Raw genomic sequence first — 18240 nt, forward strand, 5'->3', positions numbered from 1 at the left:
ATAAATAAATCCCCACTTTAGTTTTTATATCCATTTGGGTACTTGAATTGTAGTGCATCTAGTCTTCTTTTCATAACTATGTATTATTTTATTATCATATATCTCAATTTGTATTGTTCTGAGTTTAGGTCGTATTTGGATTGATAATTTTCAAATTTATTTTTGTTGTTTTAGAGAAGAAAGATCATAAACTTCAAATTCATATATTGCATGTTTATATAATGTTTCATGTTAATTATGATATATTTCAAGTTCATTTAAGAATGGAAGCATTTGAAATTAATTATACTTTGTGTAACTAATGTGTAAATAAATATATGGATTTAAGATCTGATAGATTGTTTAATTGTTAACAATAAAATTATAATCGAAATCAACATATTTCAAATTTATATCCAAAAATGCAACCTTGATTCATTGGTTCATATATATATATATATAAAAGATTTATTTAAAATAAATATACAATGATGCATGACTCATATATTGGCTAAGCTCTTGTGACCTCTCAATCTTTGTTATTGAATCAGAACAATCTAATAATAAAAACAAAATTAATGACTTTTCCCTACTGAAATTAACAAATAAACACAACTATTATCAAATAAAATTTGCCAAGTCTAGCAAATAACGATCTTAATCTCGAAAAATCAAAATGACTCGACTTCGAATATCTACCACCTCATTTTACTCAATCACTTAGTCATTTCAAATCGTTCTCGCACAATTTTTATGAATCAGATTCAAGAACACTCTAGTTAGATCGCAAAATTCGAACCTTTTATTTTATAATAACAAGAAACATTAAAAGATAGAAATAAGATAAGATCAAATATTTTGTTGTCCCGTAACGAGGACTTTGACATAAATTATAATATATATTTTATATAAAAAAAAATGGAGTTCCGAAATGTTTTGTCTTGGCAGTTGAATAAAGGCCATGTTACCACAATCATGGTTGGAAATCCATTATTATCCCCATCATTTTTGACCACTTTTATTTAATTTCTTATTATTTATTTAGTTGGGGGCTTCCCACCTGTCAGCAATTGTTGACTTTTTTGTTGGCCCACTAGCTTCATTGGGCCTTTTTGAGCCCATTTGTTTCTTTCTGGTCTTTTCTATATGGGCCTTGAATAGAGGTCATTAGGCCCAATGTGATTATTCGTGATCCCGCACGTGTCAAAAGTTTCCCTTCTATTAGGACCAGTTTGTCAATGGTGAGGATATTTGTTTGTGAATTTGAAAATATCAAAGGATCTTTAAACCTTGTGATATTAATACGTAGCTTATGGGTTCCTAAATCAATTGTAAGTTAAAAATATTGTCACTATTTTACTAAACTAAAAATGACGTAGAAAATAAGAAAAGAATGATGGTTGGAAAGTGAACGTTTTGAATTTTTTAAGAGAACATATTTTGGATTATGAAAAATCGACATTTACAATTACTTGAAGTAGATTATTATAGTCGATTGTAATATATCAAAGTCTTTTAGTGAAAATTATATCATTGAGATATAAAAGCATTTGAAGTATCTGAACATCCATATAAATCCGTGTATTTTATCCTACTGTTTATTCAATAATCACAGTACCTCAGCCTAAATATTCAATCTACCTTTTAGTTTTATTCTGCACTATCACTAGTTGACTGATTGGTATTGACACACACGATCTCAAGATCAGTTCAATCAGAAAACTGATTAATATTCAAAAAGATTTCAAAAAGTCTAGAATGTTTTTTTGAACGACGATGCTCTCATAATCATTACAACTCACGTAAACCTATTATAACTACATAATCGTTTTTAGAAAATACAATTTTTTCTTGAAGCATACGTGTTGTATATATATATACTTATTTAATAATATAAAATAATTTATATTTTATTCGGACGTTTGTTCAATTATTATTGTTTTTTAAAATTAAAATATGTATAAGCGATGCATGTGATATGTAATAAAATTAAATCAAAATATATTTTCAAACGCTAATACATGTCTAGTAAACTTTGAAAAAGCCCTGGAATAATATTTTTGGATATTCGGAATGAGAACAAATTACGTGGACGCAATCACTCTTATTAATTATGATCCAGAAATTCGCTGTTACCCTATCTTTTCCATCAACAATCCAAAACTTAAAAATATTCTTTGCATGAACCAATATTAATCACACCCCAAAGGTGTTGCGTATAATTCATTTTTGCTAAACTACAAAAATGTTGAAAAGTTACTTCTAATCAAGGTTCTAAAAAGCGTGAAGCGCGAACATCGAGCTCCAAGTTTTTTAAGCTTAAGCGAGATTAGCACGGACTTAAACGTGAAAAAGCGTTTTTTATATTTAGTGTAATTATAATTATCTCAAACCAATAAATATGTAAAATAATACATAAATATGATAAATTTAAGTCTGATGCATTAATTCTCATATTTATAAAAACATAAAAATCTCAAAATTACAATCTTTATTTGTTTTTGCAACTAGACCACAGTAAAAAAATACTAAATATTTGTCAAATCATTGTCAGACAAGCTTAATCACAATTAAAATTTAAAAATAAACATCTAAATTATAAACCTAAAGACATATCTTCAAAATAAAAAAAAATGAAAAATAAACAGATGCGATTGATTGTGCTTAAGTACGCTTAATTAAACTCTTTAATTACGCTTAATTCGGTCAAACTACAATTTGACCACTTTTTTCCGTTTTTCTCCGAAGCAGGGGGTTTTTGTTGAGCTTTAAGCTTAAGCGCGCTTAAATGAGCTTTTTAGAACACTGCTTCTAATTATCAAAATGTCGATTTTTTTCGATGCGATATACATGCCAACTATCTTGCTTATCTTGTTGGATAACTCATAAAAGAGTACCTTAAAATGGTAGAATTTTTTGCTTGTAAGCATTGTATATGTATATATGTATGTATATATATATATATATGTAAGCCGTGATGGAGAGTAATCATTTTATTGTTTGAAATTCAAGATTGGACGAAAATTGAAGTTCCCATAATGGGAGAATTAGTGAGAATTTCAAGACAAATGTTTGTGTTCTTTTTCATGTACTGTCTCTGTTTTTGTTTTGTTTATGAACCATTTGTTGAAGGGTGGAGCAAAGAAGGGCATGCCATGACATGCAAGATTGCACAGGTACGTACATTATTTTTGTTATGTTTACAAGCTTGTTTAAATTTAAATTAAAGTAAACTAAATATAATAATATCGAATTTAATGATATCTTTTAGGGTGGAATTATCCTGTATAAAACCTTTTATACAATTTTCTTGAAAATGAATTGATTTTTTTTTAAAAAAAAAATGAACAGGAATTGCTAGATCCAGAAGTAGATGCTGCAGTGAAAATGTTGTTACCAGACTATGCCGACGGCGATTTATCGGCGCTGTGCGTGTGGCCGGACCAAGTCAGGCACTGGTACAAGTACCGGTGGACCAGCCCACTTCACTTCATCGACACCCCCGATCAAGCTTGCAATTTTAATTATCAAAGTATATATATTTTATCTATAATTTCATTACTCTCTGTGCAATATATACGTATAATATATATACATATTGATCATATACCATCCAAAATGAAAGGGGACTGCCACGATTCACATGGAGTTAATGATATGTGTGTTGCGGGAGCCATACGAAATTTCACCAACCAGCTCTCACATTACAGGCATGGAACATCTGATCGCCGCCGTAAGATCATTTTTCTTCTTATAATTATTATGTCTATAAACGTTCAACAAAAGAAAAATATAGATGGAAAAATAACCTTCTTGGTCGCCGGATAATTGATAATCGTATTGAAGTAGGAGGAGATTGTTACAATTAGACCTCCAACTCGAAACTTCTTCCAAAGCTTAATACATTTGGGCTAGTTGGATAGGCTACTAAGTTATCGGAATATAGCAATTGATTATTGATTAGATTATTTTAATTTTTACGTATACAATTAAAATAACTAATTTTTTGTTGTTATGGTAATAAGTTTTAATAAATATATATATATTAGTAAAGTGTTAAAACTTTTATGTAAGTTATTGTAACTTAGTAGATAGAGTTTTTATTCTCTAAACATCAAGTTGTAAGTTCTATTCTTATTTGAGTCTTTTTTTTCTATTTATTTTTTTTAATTTATATATCAAAATGGCAGTATAGTTCCTCAATATTTTTTATTATTATATTTTGATCTTTATTTAAATATAAATCATATGAAGCATAAAAAACATTGTTGCGTTCGTCGGTGCACTATTGTGTGTGTGTGTGTGTGTGTTAACTATATGATATTAGTTGATAATTGGTCGGAAAAATGATTTTGATATAATATAATAGCAAAAAAGAAGTGCTAAATTCAAAATAAGTTACGTGTAAAACATGAAAATTGTATATTGTAACTCAACTTTACAAAAAAAATCTTAAATAAATAAGAAGTAATTATTGAATCTCACGATTCTTTTTTGTTTTTGGTACGACACAGATAATATGACAGAAGCCTTATTGTTCTTAGCACATTTCATGGGAGATATCCATCAGGTAAATATATATGATTAAACCATGAAAATTTTGGTAATTAGCCAAAAGTCGTGTATGCGTTTTCGATTGATTTTGTTTTTTAACGATTAATAAATGTTCATATGATATAGCCAATGCATGTTGGGTTCACGAGTGATGGAGGAGGAAACACCGTCAACTTGCGTTGGTTCAGACACAAGTCTAATCTGCACCATGTAAGTACATAAATATATTGTCTAATAACTTCTGGCTTCCAAATCGATTATTTATTGCATAGACGATACCATTTACTAAAAATTACAGCTAGCGATAAACGGGAGGAAATTAAAGCCCGGTTAATTAATTATCATGGGTCGATTTTTATTTAGGTTTGGGACAGAGAAATAATTCTTACAGCTGCAGCAGATTACTATGGAAAGGACATTAACCTTCTCCAACAAGACATCAAAAGAAACTTTACTCGTGTAAGTTCACTTAATGGTAGATTCCATGGCATGCAATATATAAATCTTAGAATTGGCTAATTCAACATTTTGAATGTAATTGAGACAAACAGGGAATCTGGTCAGATGATGTTGGCTCATGGATGGATTGTACTGATAATTTCCCTTGTGTCAACGAGTGAGTTCTCGTTAATTATTCAAACAAACATATAAATTATTTTTAAAAAAAATTGAAATAAATCAGTTTTATGGTTATTTTTTCACGTTAAAATGTTTGAATTAATACATGCTTAATTAGGTATGCCTCCGAGAGTATTAATATAGCTTGCAAATACGGATACAAAGGTGTTGAATCAGGAGACACTCTTTCCGGTAAGAAGGTTATTTAATTTCCAATAGATAAAATCTCAAGTGGGAAGACATTATTATTGATAAATATGATTTAATTTACGTTCTTAACTGATAAGATCGAGACTTGGACTTAACCTAACTCCGACAGCTAGCTCAGGGGGATGATTGTCCAAGTCTATATATACAACTCTCAGTGATTTTATCCAACCGATGTGGGACAACTAGTACTAACCTATATTCAGCACTAGTTTATACATCTGTGAATATAATTCTTGGAAAAAAAAATAAATTTATTACGGTGTTGGTGTTCCGAGCATCGATTATAATTGTTTTTTATTCGATTTTATTTCGAAATGCAGATAAATATTTTAATTCAAGAATGTCAATTGTAATGAAACGAATAGCTCAAGGTGGAGTCCGACTAGCCATGATTTTGAACCATATTTTTGGTGATACTCTACAAGATCCCATGCCTGCAACTTAGTCTTAGCTCTGTCATACATTGTGAAGGCATTAATTAATTAATTAATTAGGTATTTCTTGATGTAATTATTATTTAATTATTGTTCAACGTTCTTAAAATTATTATTCAACCTTCATTTGATCTAATATATACTTTTCGATACGTACGTGGTATAAAATAATCGGAGGGTAGACCTTTGCAAAGAGATTAATATCTAAAGCCAAAGGTATTGTTTCCCGTTTTGTTTGACGGAATCGGTTTTAAATTTATTGTTAAGTGGATTTAAATATAGAGATTTTAAATTCATAAGAACAAATTTATTGGTTTCTTTAGCGAAATCAACTTGACAATCGACTCAAATCCGATTAGGTATTTTTGAGTTATTAATTGAGTCATTTCCAATCTTTCATTCAAATACTTCTAAAATAATGTAGATCGTCCATTAATCCAAACACAACATAATGACAAACGTTAAAATATTTATATATTATTTCAAAGAAATAAAATAAAAGAACTCTTATTTAATCGAAATAGTATTACGTAACTTTGTGCCAAAGAAATAAGATTGGACGAACAAACATTATTTTACGCCACAAAATAATGAAAACGAATTCGTAAAAGACGGATTGATTGGGAATGATATTTGGATATATAATTCACACAAAACTTGCCGAATTTGCCATTTTAATTCTTTGTTTAAAAAATAAAAAAATTTCAATAGTATTAAAAAAAACCAATTAAATCTTTTCATGGATGCAATATACTATATTATAAAAAATCTCTCAAATAGAGAGAAAAAAAAAAAAAAAAAAAAAAAAAAAAAAAAAAAAAAAAAAAAAAAAAAAAAAAAAAAAAAAAAAAAAAAAAAAAAAAAAAAAAAAAAAAAAAAAAAAAAAAAAAAAAAAAAAAAAAAAAAAAAAAAAAAAAAAAAAAAAAAAAAAAAAAAAAAAAAAAAAAAAAAAAAAAAAAAAAAAAAAAAAAAAAAAAAAAAAAAAAAAAAAAAAAAAAAAAAAAAAAAAAAAAAAAAAAAAAAAAAAAAAAAAAAAAAAAAAAAAAAAAAAAAAAAAAAAAAAAAAAAAAAAAAAAAAAAAAAAAAAAAAAAAAAAAAAAAAAAAAAAAAAAAAAAAAAAAAAAAAAAAAAAAAAAAAAAAAAAAAAAAAAAAAAAAAAAAAAAAAAAAAAAAAAAAAAAAAAAAAAAAAAAAAAAAAAAAAAAAAAAAAAAAAAAAAAAAAAAAAAAAAAAAAAAAAAAAAAAAAAAAAAAGACATCAAGATTTTGTTCTCGAATTGTCGTTATACCAACAATTTTTCACAAAATTGTAATTGCAATTTATTTTAATATTACTCATCTCAAATTATATTATGACTATTCACTAATTTCTACGGTTACGATATAACCCTTATTTTACTATAAATCAAATTAGACTTGTCCTTAAAACAGGCAACTTGGGTTTTAAGACAAGAGTAGGTCTCATGTGAGACCGTCTCACGGATCTTAATCCGTGAGACGGGTCAACCCTACTCATATTCACAATAAAAAGTAATACTCTTAGCATAAAAAGTAATACTTTTTCATGGATGACCCAAATAAGAGATCCGTCTCACAAATACGACCCGTGAGATCGTCTCATACAAGTTTTTGCCTTAAGACAAATCACAAATGTTCTTCTGGCAAAAGTAATGAGAAGCCCGTGAAAAACGAAGACGAAAGCAAAGTGAAAGACTCTCCCATCTCTCCAACAATCAAGCATCGATCATGAAAACGTTTAAAATTAGGAAAAATTGCAACTAGTGTTCTATATATTGATATATTTGTTCTAAAAAAATATTTCAATTATAAAAACTTGAGATTTTGAAATAATTTTCTATTAGAAATTTGTAAATTGCCGAACCTTTTTTTTTAGTAAACCTAATATAATACTATTTTTTTTAAAAAAGAGATTATATTTATACTTCATTTCTTGTTATTTTTCACTCCATTTGTTAATAAGTTTGACACATATTTTACACATGAAGTAGAAATTTTAAAACGTTTAAATAATAAAGATTACGAATTGACATGTTTCATGACCATGGCACGAAGAGGAGGCGCACGACAATTTCTTGAAATCAAATATTTGTCATTTTAGATAATAATACTAAAAAACTAATATAATAAACTTTTGAGGTAGACACGATGATTTATTTCTATAAAATGATATCACATATTTATATAGAATATGTTTCATGTGAGACCGTCTTACGGATCTTAATTTGTGAAACGGGTCAACCCTACCAATATTCACGATAAAAAAAATAATACTTTTAACATAAAAAATAATATTTTTTCATGAATGACTCAAATAAAATATCTGTCTCACGACCCGTACCATCTCACACAAGTTTTTGTCATTTATATATGTGAAAAAGTCGATCGTCCATACTTAGAATGAAAGTAATATTTTTAATGAATGAGGTTGGATATAAGAGTCGTCTCAAAAACTAATTCGTGATACCATTTTAAGAGTTTTTCTGTGGTTTTTGGACAATTTGCACCCCAAGGAATATGTTTTTGTTTTTTTTTCATTTTTTTAAAGAGAGAAAGAAACGAAGTATAATAGATTATTATTTTCAAGATTGGAAACTGATTTATTGCAAAAGTAGAGATTCCGGAGATCTAGGAAACGTGCTTTTGTTTCTACCTACCAAAACCCTTCACTTAAATCCTTCTCACTACTCACAACAAGCAACTTCACACACACACTAATCCACCATTGACGAGAGCCGAAGGTAAAGAAAGATCTCTGCCTCCTAACTGTCGATCTCCAAAGGAAAAAAGAATCCGTTTTATGTTTTATTTTTTGTTTTGCATTTATTATGTTTATTGTTATTGGTTTCTGCTCTAGTCATAAGCCTTAATCGTCTCTGCAGAAGTTTGATGCTGATGTTCATTTTCTAGTTTTTGTATGCATGACTTGAGGGGGTAATTTCTTGAGTCATGCTCTGTTTTCTTGATCTTTTTCTTCCTTCAAATTAGGTTAAACATGTATGCCAAAAGTAGGACAAAACAGGAGCTAGATTCAAGAATTTTATCACATGCATTCAAAGATTTGTTCATTTGATTTTAGCAAATGTCCTATCCGTCTACGTCTCGTGACAAAACTATATATTGCCATAATTGAAATGGAATTGACAGCTAAATTACGCATGTTTCATGGGCCAAGAATTTACCTGATACCGTTTCTTGGTAATAGATCCTATTATTAGAGATTTACAAGGAGTATTTTCTTGAATCTGCCTATAGTTTACGGCCAATTTTAGGCCTGTCTTGTCTTCTGTTCGCATAAAGTCAGAAACTTTAGTTGTCTTGTTTCGAAACAATAGATACCTAATTTAAACCGAAATTGTTTAAGGTTTTTGGCCTTGTCTCTGCTTCTCCCAATTGATTGGAGAAGTTGATTTTGTCTTCCTACTTAAGTTTTTCAGTTTCCTTAATCATCGCACAAATATGTTGCAGTTTGGCCTGCTTTCAAGAAAATAAAGCAATTCAACCTGTTCTAATCACAAGTTACTTCAAGAGTGGTGGTCCTTGTGACTGACACTCCAAATGGCATTTTCAAGAATATTGAGAAATGGTTTCGGACGATCCGGTGGACTCATCGGAAATTATTCTGGTAAGAAGGATATACTCAGTGAGAGTGTCTCGGCTCCCAAGCCTCACTCACCTGTCACCGAAAACTTTACAGTAGGTGGCTACTTTTTTTGTCTGTCGAATCTTAAACAATCATCTGGTATAAATCATGGAAGAAGGGGAATTAGAACGACTCCTCAATATCAATTTGCTCATGCACCAAGTGTGGTAGAAGAGTCTGATTCAGAATATGAAAGCATCAAGTATCCTACACTTGAAGCCACAAAGCCAGGCGAAAAGCCTCGAGTAGTTGTTATGGGTAGTGGATGGGCCGCATGTAGATTCCTCAAAGGCCTCGACACTAAGTTATATGATGTTGTTTGCGTCTCACCGAGAAATCACATGGTCTTTACTCCTTTGCTTGCCTCAACTTGCGTTGGAACGCTGGAATTCCGTTCTGTAGCAGAGCCAGTTAGCCGGATACAAACTGCATTGTCAAAGGATCCTAATTCGTATTTCTTCCTTGCTTCATGCAATAGCATCGACACGGAAAAGCGTGAAGTAAGTAGTTGTCTATAATTCATATGGTGATTCAGCCGACTCTTGTTCGATTTCCTCATTACGTTTGAGCATCTTTTGAATCTATTGCATGATTTTGGGCCTACCAAAACAGGTGTATTGCGAGACTGTCGATGCTGGTGGACTTGATAATGAACCTTACCGTTTTAGTGTTTCATATGACAAGCTAGTGATTGCTTCCGGAGCTGACCCATTGACATTTGGCATAAAGGGTGTTAAAGAACATGCCTTTTTCCTGCGGGATGTGAGTCAAGCCCAGGAGATTAGGAAGAAGCTTCTCCTCAATCTGATGCTCTCCGAAAATCCAGGTGACTATTTTACTGAATCACCAACTTTTTTACCCCAACAAATGAACCCCTTTTCTCGAATCTTTTCAAATATTAAATCTTGAAGAACGTTTCCCATGGATCACACCAAGAACCATTGTTTTCAATGGACGATGCAAGAGTTTCATTATTTAATTGAATCGTCTCATAAACATTATATTTTTGGATTCACTGTATACTTACATATGTATATGTGTCTCTGTGTGTGTGTGTGTGTGTGAGAGAGAGAGATCAAATAGATTTGCACTTTTACAGGTATGTCGGAAGAAGAGAAGGAACGGCTCTTGCATTTTGTCGTGATCGGAGGTGGACCTACCGGAGTTGAGTTCAGTGGAGAATTGAGTGATTTTATAATTAGAGATGTTAGGCAGAGATATTCTCATGTCAAGAATTACATTCGTGTCACATTGATTGAGGTACCTCTATTGATCAGTATATACCATGTTATACTAAATCTGGGAAATCGCACTTTGAAGCAAAAAATAACCTTGTGCTTTTATATTTTATACCACAATTCCAATTTACCCTGTTTGACAATCATTAGATGTTCATAAATTTTGTGCCAACTTCTGTTTCTTAAAGGCAAACGAGATTTTATCATCTTTTGATGTTGGATTACGGCAATATGCAACAAAGCACCTCACAAAGGTACCTTAAAATCAGGTTTCTTTCAAATAAATCGTTGAGATAGTTTCAATTTGATTGGTAGTAGTAAGTGTATTTTAGTGTGGAGTACGGCTTGTACGCGGTGTTGTGAAAGAGGTTCGCCCGAATAAGATAGTTCTCAGCGATGGAAGTGATGTTCCTTACGGCCTACTTGTTTGGTCCACTGGGGTTGGTCCCTCTGAGCTTGTCAAGTCATTGGATCTGCCCAAGTCTCCAGGAGGAAGGTACATAGTCTATTTATTTCTTGTTTTGGGTCTAGTATGTGCGTATACGTATGTATATTATGTGCATATTTTCTGGGTCTTATAGGATTGGTGTGGATGAATGGCTGAGAGTTCCGTCGGTGGAAGATGTTTTTGCCATGGGGGATTGTGCTGGTTTTCTTGAACATACTGGGAGACCAGTGCTTCCAGCTCTAGCTCAGGTTACAATTCCGTTCATGTAATTTGAATTTTTCTAATGATTTGATCTATGGTTCATAAATGGGAAAAAATATGTGATTGCAAAATGGGAGTATTTTTTTTTTAACGGTCAACTCTTTTTTTAAGAAAATAAAATACACTTGAGGATTTCATTTTCTTGAGCAAAGAAGTTGTAATTTCAATTAGAGAATTAACATAGAACCGCTAGATTTCATTCAAGAAAGCCGAGCAGGAATCTGATGTTTTAAAAATAGGTTGCAGAACGGGAAGGAAAATTCCTTGTTGAGTTATTTAACAGAATGAGAAGAACACAGGATTGGGGCAAGGCTTTCTCCATGAAAGATACGGCTCTAGGGGATCCATTTGTGTATCGACATCTTGGAAGCATGGCATCGGTGGGGCGATACAAGGCACTCGTTGATCTACGTCAATCCAAGGTAAGTCGAGTCATCGTTTTGTACTTCTCTATCAGATGTTCAATCGCTATGGCTATAGTTCTTACAAAATGCTAGCACAAATATATTTGACAGGATGTAAAAGGTCTATCGCTAGCCGGATTTGTAAGCTGGTTGATTTGGCGCTCTGCTTACCTAACTCGAGTTCTTAGTTGGAGGAACAGATTTTACGTGGCTGTGAATTGGGCAACAACACTAGTCTTTGGCAGGGATAATGCAAGGATCGGGTAGCTACCACCAATCAGAGAAAGATATAAACCTGCGGCCTAAATTTGACAGGACTTTGAATCATACATTTTGGATATGTGAACTACACCTACTGCCCCCAAGAAACTACGAACCTCTCAACCAACAGAAGAAAAAGAAAACACAAACACACACACAGATCTAGAGAATTATGGAACCCAGATTCCTTTCGTTTCATCATGGAGCATAATATTTTTCTATTTTACGCAGCAACTGAGCAAAATCTTAAAATTATGTTATTTATTCAATGAGCAAACATCAAACTGTACAAGAATTTTGAATTTTAAGGCAACAGATATATTTACCTACGCCATTTCCATCTGATCTTAAACGTCCGCCATTGATCAAGGCTCGGTTTTTCTTATAACAGGTGGAATGAACAACAGAAGTCTCTAAATTTTATTTACGTTGACTATTATTGACCACGGGATCGAGATAATTACTAATATTTGATGGCATATGGGCTTCAAAGAAGAGGTTGGTTAATTACCTCACATGCGTATCATAATCGTATAAAAGGGTATCAGGGATAATAAGAGGTAACTTTTCAATATACATGAACAGCCTCTTCAAATTCTCCTTTGTTATAGTCTTCATGTCAAGCACATCCTTGCTCTCCAAATATACCCATAGCTCACCAGAGTTTACTCTCTTCAAGCTGCCGCGGCAAAAGGGGCATGATTTTGATCTAGAGCGCCTGCACTAGTAAGACCTTTCGTGTTTTTAATCACAATAAAATGAACATAAAAGGAATACAACACACATAATTTGAACAGACATTAGTGTGATACTTAAGTCACCATGCAAGGTGGCATTGCCAAAAGATTCTGCAGAAACCCGACAAAAGACCCAATTACAACATATGATTTTTGCGAATGTATGAATGAAAGTATTCAATAATTGAAAATAGAAAGTACAGCACAACTCAACTCGTTCCATGAAACTGAGAGAACAATAAATATTGACATTAAAAAAATATACTAATAGTAAAATATCCGTAGAACGTATCGGTTTTGGTAATCGTATGCTATGGCCAACATTTAGAATCACTCGATTTGAAGCACATCATTTTGAAGCATATAAATTTTGAAAACATATGTACTATGATAAATACTATAGTAAAAAATTGGCACGTTAGAATAAACACTCCAAACTATGTAGAGCCACAAAAAATAAATAGTCAATTACGATTCAAGGACAGCAAGATGGAACAAGTAACATGAATAAAAATCATCCATCCCCTGGTGACATTGATAGTCTTTTCACTCCAGGAGTAACTTTGAAAAGACTACGCCGGTCCATGAGTCATTCTCACAAAGAAACCTTCGAGATATGATGTATCCTAGCCATCTCCTAATTCTTGTATCTTCAACAGTTCGTCCATGCCAGAATAATACAAAAACACTCAAGTAACCAGATCCCAAGCACAAATCTAAAAGCATCTGGTCAGTTTGGTGCCACTAAGGTAAGATGCATGCAGATGAAGTGTAATTAACCTTAGGTCTCAAATGTCTCTTACATTTGTACAGAAAATGTAAGAACTCTTATGATATCATGTGCACATTTAATACGGAATACTGCGACAGAGCGTGCTTTGTTTTCTTACATTTTCCTTATAACAGTTCTCCACTTTTGTTAAAAGCAAACACAAAATTTTCTCAGTCAGAAGATTAAGCACTGAATAGACAAGTGAAGACATGCAGGCAAAGAAATTAGAAGTGATGCTGCGTTTTCATGACTTGAATCGTGCAATTTCTTAGATATCATAGATGTAAGTATATCGAGGCCATTAAATTTGATCATTCAATGAAAGATATTTCCAGCACAAAGCAATTGTAGAGACTCCAACAATAACTAGTCTGATTTTACATGGACGCAAGAAATAGGAATGAAAGAAAAGGCGGAAAGAGTACCAGTCTCTATAACATTTCAGGCATATGGTGTGGTTGCATCCCGGTAAGACTACCTTATTGTTCATCTCCATGCAAATTCCACATTCTTCTTCCCTTTCAATATCTATTTCAGAGTAATAACTATGATCATCTTCATCCCTTCTCCGATATCTCTCAAAACAAACAGCTTTTTGCTTTTTTTCTTCTGAATCAGTGACACCACTTTGAAGTTGCAATAAAGAGGGATAAATAACAGCTGACCACCAAACACACCAGAAATCAGAATCCAGCGGTCACTAAAGGCCTTTCCAGTAAAATAATCTTAATCTGCAAGAAAAAAACAAGCTTACCATAGAATTCTCTGATGCTCGCTTTTCTCTCATGAGTGGACATGGTGGTGGTGCCATCAACATACACCTGTGACATGATGCAGTCAATCTAATTGCCAGCAAAATGAAGTGGAAATGCGTCAAGGAAAATACGTATGTTAACGCCATGACCAGTTTCAGCCACTAATTGGAGAAAAAAAATGAATGAATGCAGCAGGGCATTTAAAAAAATACTTGCCTTGTATATCAGGATTCTCAAAAGTCCAAGAGCACCAGCTAGTTGGCAATCAGTCCACTGTACTAGGAAAAGGAAAAGGTGAGCTGCCGGACTGTACGACATTCTCATTTGTAGGCAGGCACCATCGTACTCGCATGGGAAATCAGATGCACTGCAATGTCAACAAAATTTTTCAAAATTTCAGATTACATACGAGCATAAAATTAATAAATTCAAAAGGATAAATCACGAGCCTTTCAATACAACCACCATTTGGCAAGCTCAGTTAACCTCTGAGGTTCCTATTACTAATCAACATAAAAAAAATCTAATCAATGAACAAATTTTCGCAAAATCAGAATATAACTTTAGACTGATAGAGATTAATCCCCTGCCTTCTCATTCATGAATGTGGTTAATATACAATGTACAAACGTAAATTAAGGCTAGAGATATGTACAATGATCAAGCTAATTATAAACATAAACTAAGCCTAGAATATTGCTAGAATAATGTATAAGCATGATTTTAGGCTAGAAGAATTGTATTATCTAACACACTCCCTCAGGCGAAGCGGGAGGTAAGTGGACGCTTAGACTGTCCCGAAAATCATCAAACAAAACGCGCGGAAGACCTTTGGTGAAAATATCTGCAATCTGATATCGGGTTGGAACATGTAGGACACGTACTTCGCCACGTGCAACTTTCTCACGAACGAAATGAATATCCAATTCAATATGTTTAGTGCGCTGATGTTGTACGGGATTACCGGATAAGTATATCGCACTAACATTATCACAGTAGACAAGTGTAGCTTTTCGGAGAGGACAATGAAGCTCAAGTAGTAAGTTCCTGATCCAGCAGGACTCTGAAACAACATTAGCTACACCTCTGTATTCGGCTTCGGCACTAGACTTCGAAAGAGTCGGTTGACGTTTGGACGACCATGAAATGAGGTTGTCGCCGAGAAAAACACAATAACCCGAAGTGGATCGGCGAGTGTCGGGACAACCTCCCCAGTCCGCATCTGTATAAGAGACCAAGTTGCCAATAGGAGATGTATAAAGATGTAGGCCGAGCATAAGAGTGCCCTGAATGTAGCGCAAAATGCGCTTAAGAGCATGCATATGCGCATTTTGTGCATTTTTGATGAGTTTAGGAGCATGTAACATATTGTTTAAGGATAAAGGTGGGTGAGGTTTAGGCAAAGAAGTACTTCCATGACCAATAATTGGAATCAAATGGCCATTACCAACAACAATATGATGATGATTATTGCTCGAATTAAAATAAGAGGAAAATATACCTTGATCCGCCGTCATGTGAGATGTCGCTCCGGTGTCCATGTAGTAGTTTCCATCTGGCTGAGAGAGCGACATGGTGTGCATGGCTGTCTCGACGTCCGTAGGAATGTATTCGGCATTAGACGGAGCATAAGAAGCTGTATAAGCCTGCTGAGGCCTTGGGCCAAGAACACCAGATGCCCTATTAGGGTAATTTTTCCTAGGTTGTTGCTGCCATGGACTAGAAGGAAATGGGCACGGTGGAATGGCCCATGGAGCTCCCCATTGTTGCTGTGCCCAGTTGCCCCAAGGAGTCTGCCACTGCCAGGGACGTGACTGCTGTGGGTTTGTGGCAAAAACAGAGTTTCCAACGCCATTGGCGGCGCCACCGCCGTTATTCCTTCCACGGTTGGATTGGTAGTTACCTCGGCCATTATTTTTCTTTTTGTTCTTGCTGTGATTATTATTATTCCTGCCGGCAGTATTGGGTGAGTGACCATCATCCAAGGGTTGATTGCCATTTGCGGTGGCGAGTAAGGCGGCGGCGCCACCACCCTCCTTGGCTGCAGCGCTTTTAATTGTTCTTTCCCGCAATTTAAGGCGAGACCTGCAATTTTCAAAGGTAGGCAAAGGATCCTGATTCTGAATGTAATCAACAACCCCAGAATAAGCCTCCGGTAATCCTCCCGTGAGTTTAAGAACGAGACGGCTGTTGGTCACATGTGCATCGACGTCGGCTAATCTGTCTGCCAAAGATTTCACATGATTACAATAAGCATCAATGGATGAAAAATTGGCAAAGTCGACAGCGGCCAATTCTTCTTCGAGATGAGTAGCACGAGAGCCCTTATTGTCACGAAATATGCCCTCTAAACGCACCCATGCAGCCTCTGCAGAATCGTCTTTAAACAAGATGGCATGAAGTAAATCAGGAGAGATTGTGCTATAAATCCATTGCAAGACAGCGGCATCGAGACGCCGCCAAAGTTCAGGGTCAGCAGCCTTTTTGGCTTCATATATCTCATTTTCTTTAGCCTCCGTTGGGGGATGAATGTGTTCAAGGAGATTATGAACCCTAAGTTGAACTTTGAAAAGTGCAGCCCATGAATGGTACTGCCCGGTCTCATTATCCAATGTGATTGGAATGACTGATTTCACATTGGTTATGGAGAGGGCAGGGTGAAATTTTTCTTTGATTTCAAACATGATGAGGATGAATGGAAAGAACGGAATTTAGAAGAAGAGAGGTTTGAGGGCTGCGTGAGTAAGAAGAATCCCTGGAATCGAATATCCTAGAGCTCTGATACCATGATAGAGATTAATCCCCTGCCTTCTCATTCATGAATGGGGTTAATATACAATGTACAAACGTAAATTAAGGCTAGAGATATGTACAATGATCAAGCTAATTATAAACATAAACTAAGCCTAGAATATTGCTAGAATAATGTACAAGCATGATTTTAGGCTAGAAGAATTGTATTATCTAACATAGACACTCCAAGCAGATAAGTTAAATGCTCAGAATCAATAGTTGGTGCTCGTTTGATTAACCCTCAACACAATCAAGCAATCTATCCTTCAATTAATAACTTACCTAATTCAAACTGCAAAACCAGAGTCCTTAAAATTAAACGTAAAAAAAGACATTCTCATCAATCACAGAAAAGAAAATCGCAAAAAATACCGAAGAAAACAAGAAACCCCGAAGAAAATTAAAGGAAAATCGAGAAAAAAGGACTGATCGTCAATTTATTTACTTATGTAGGGCAAACACTAATAAAACAAAACAAAAAAAAGGAAAATCACATACAGAGTATTAGCATGCTGAATATCAGCTTCAAGCAATTTGAGCGAATCCTTGAAAGACTTCCGCGTTGGACTTACGCCGCCTATGTACATCTCCTCCAACAAACACTCCACTCTTCCAAACAATTCTACTCCTTCCTCTATCTCAAATAATCATATCCCCCTGCTGATCAAAATTTGAAGCCAAAAACAACAACAGCTGCAGAGAAAAAAAAAAAGGAAAAGGAAAAGGTTGAGAGATATTTCTTAATGATTATTTATTAAAATTTTGTTTTATTCACTTTACAAAATTTACAAGGAAAATCCTGACTGATATTGACTTGCCTCAATTTGGAGTTGTCCCCCATATTATATCAGTCAGCATTATCCACCGTCGTTTTTATTAAACAAAATTTATTTTCATTATTATTTTAATATATTATCAAATTTTTTTTATAAAAAATTAGAAATTAAAATAATATATTAACTATCTAAATTATGCCATTAGTAAGCTTTAAAAAATATACATGTTGTTCTTACTAACACTTTCTTGAATGAATTTTTACCATCTAGTTTGACCTAACATGTATCGAATAACAATGATTACGAGTTTCAACATTATAAAAAAGGCAAAAACTTGTGTG

The 18240-nt window shown here is 33.3% G+C and overlaps 3 protein-coding genes across 4 annotated transcripts; 2 read left to right on the forward strand and 1 right to left on the reverse strand.

Moving 5' to 3' along the window:
- The first annotated feature begins 2960 nt into the window (after positions 1 to 2960).
- On the forward strand, positions 2961 to 6034 carry LOC140960026 (endonuclease 1-like). The gene is made up of 9 exons (XM_073418130.1): positions 2961 to 3155; positions 3331 to 3511; positions 3605 to 3712; positions 4494 to 4549; positions 4660 to 4743; positions 4897 to 4992; positions 5085 to 5149; positions 5270 to 5343; positions 5682 to 6034. The coding sequence occupies exons 1-9, from the start codon at positions 3018 to 3020 to the stop codon at positions 5804 to 5806; spliced, it is 927 nt and encodes a 308-aa protein (XP_073274231.1). The 5' UTR covers positions 2961 to 3017; the 3' UTR covers positions 5807 to 6034.
- Positions 6035 to 8403: 2369 nt separating this feature from the next.
- Positions 8404 to 12395, forward strand: LOC140959738 (internal alternative NAD(P)H-ubiquinone oxidoreductase A1, mitochondrial-like). Its single transcript, XM_073417734.1, has 9 exons — positions 8404 to 8552; positions 9280 to 9954; positions 10067 to 10280; positions 10554 to 10714; positions 10881 to 10946; positions 11025 to 11188; positions 11274 to 11388; positions 11641 to 11823; positions 11917 to 12395. Exons 2-9 carry the CDS (start codon positions 9370 to 9372, stop codon positions 12070 to 12072), a joined length of 1644 nt encoding a protein of 547 aa, XP_073273835.1. The 5' UTR covers positions 8404 to 8552; positions 9280 to 9369; the 3' UTR covers positions 12073 to 12395.
- A 150-nt stretch (positions 12396 to 12545) lies between these two features.
- On the reverse strand, positions 12546 to 17855 carry LOC140959739 (E3 ubiquitin-protein ligase AIRP2-like). Of its 2 annotated transcripts, none has more exons than XM_073417736.1 (5): positions 17622 to 17855; positions 14547 to 14697; positions 14330 to 14396; positions 14001 to 14235; positions 12546 to 12789 (listed from the first exon to the last, which is right to left on the reverse strand). In XM_073417736.1, exons 1-5 carry the CDS (start codon positions 17708 to 17710, stop codon positions 12741 to 12743), a joined length of 591 nt encoding a protein of 196 aa, XP_073273837.1. In that variant the 5' UTR covers positions 17711 to 17855; the 3' UTR covers positions 12546 to 12740. The 2 variants fall into 2 exon arrangements, with proteins under 2 accessions (XP_073273837.1, XP_073273836.1); XM_073417735.1 differs by having other exon boundaries at positions 12546 to 12784; positions 17622 to 17851.
- Between the last annotated feature and the right edge of the window lie 385 nt (positions 17856 to 18240).

Source organism: Primulina huaijiensis, chromosome 15 (genome assembly GCF_012295235.1).
Source record: "Primulina huaijiensis isolate GDHJ02 chromosome 15, ASM1229523v2, whole genome shotgun sequence".
NCBI classification, from domain to species: Eukaryota; Viridiplantae; Streptophyta; class Magnoliopsida; order Lamiales; family Gesneriaceae; genus Primulina; species Primulina huaijiensis.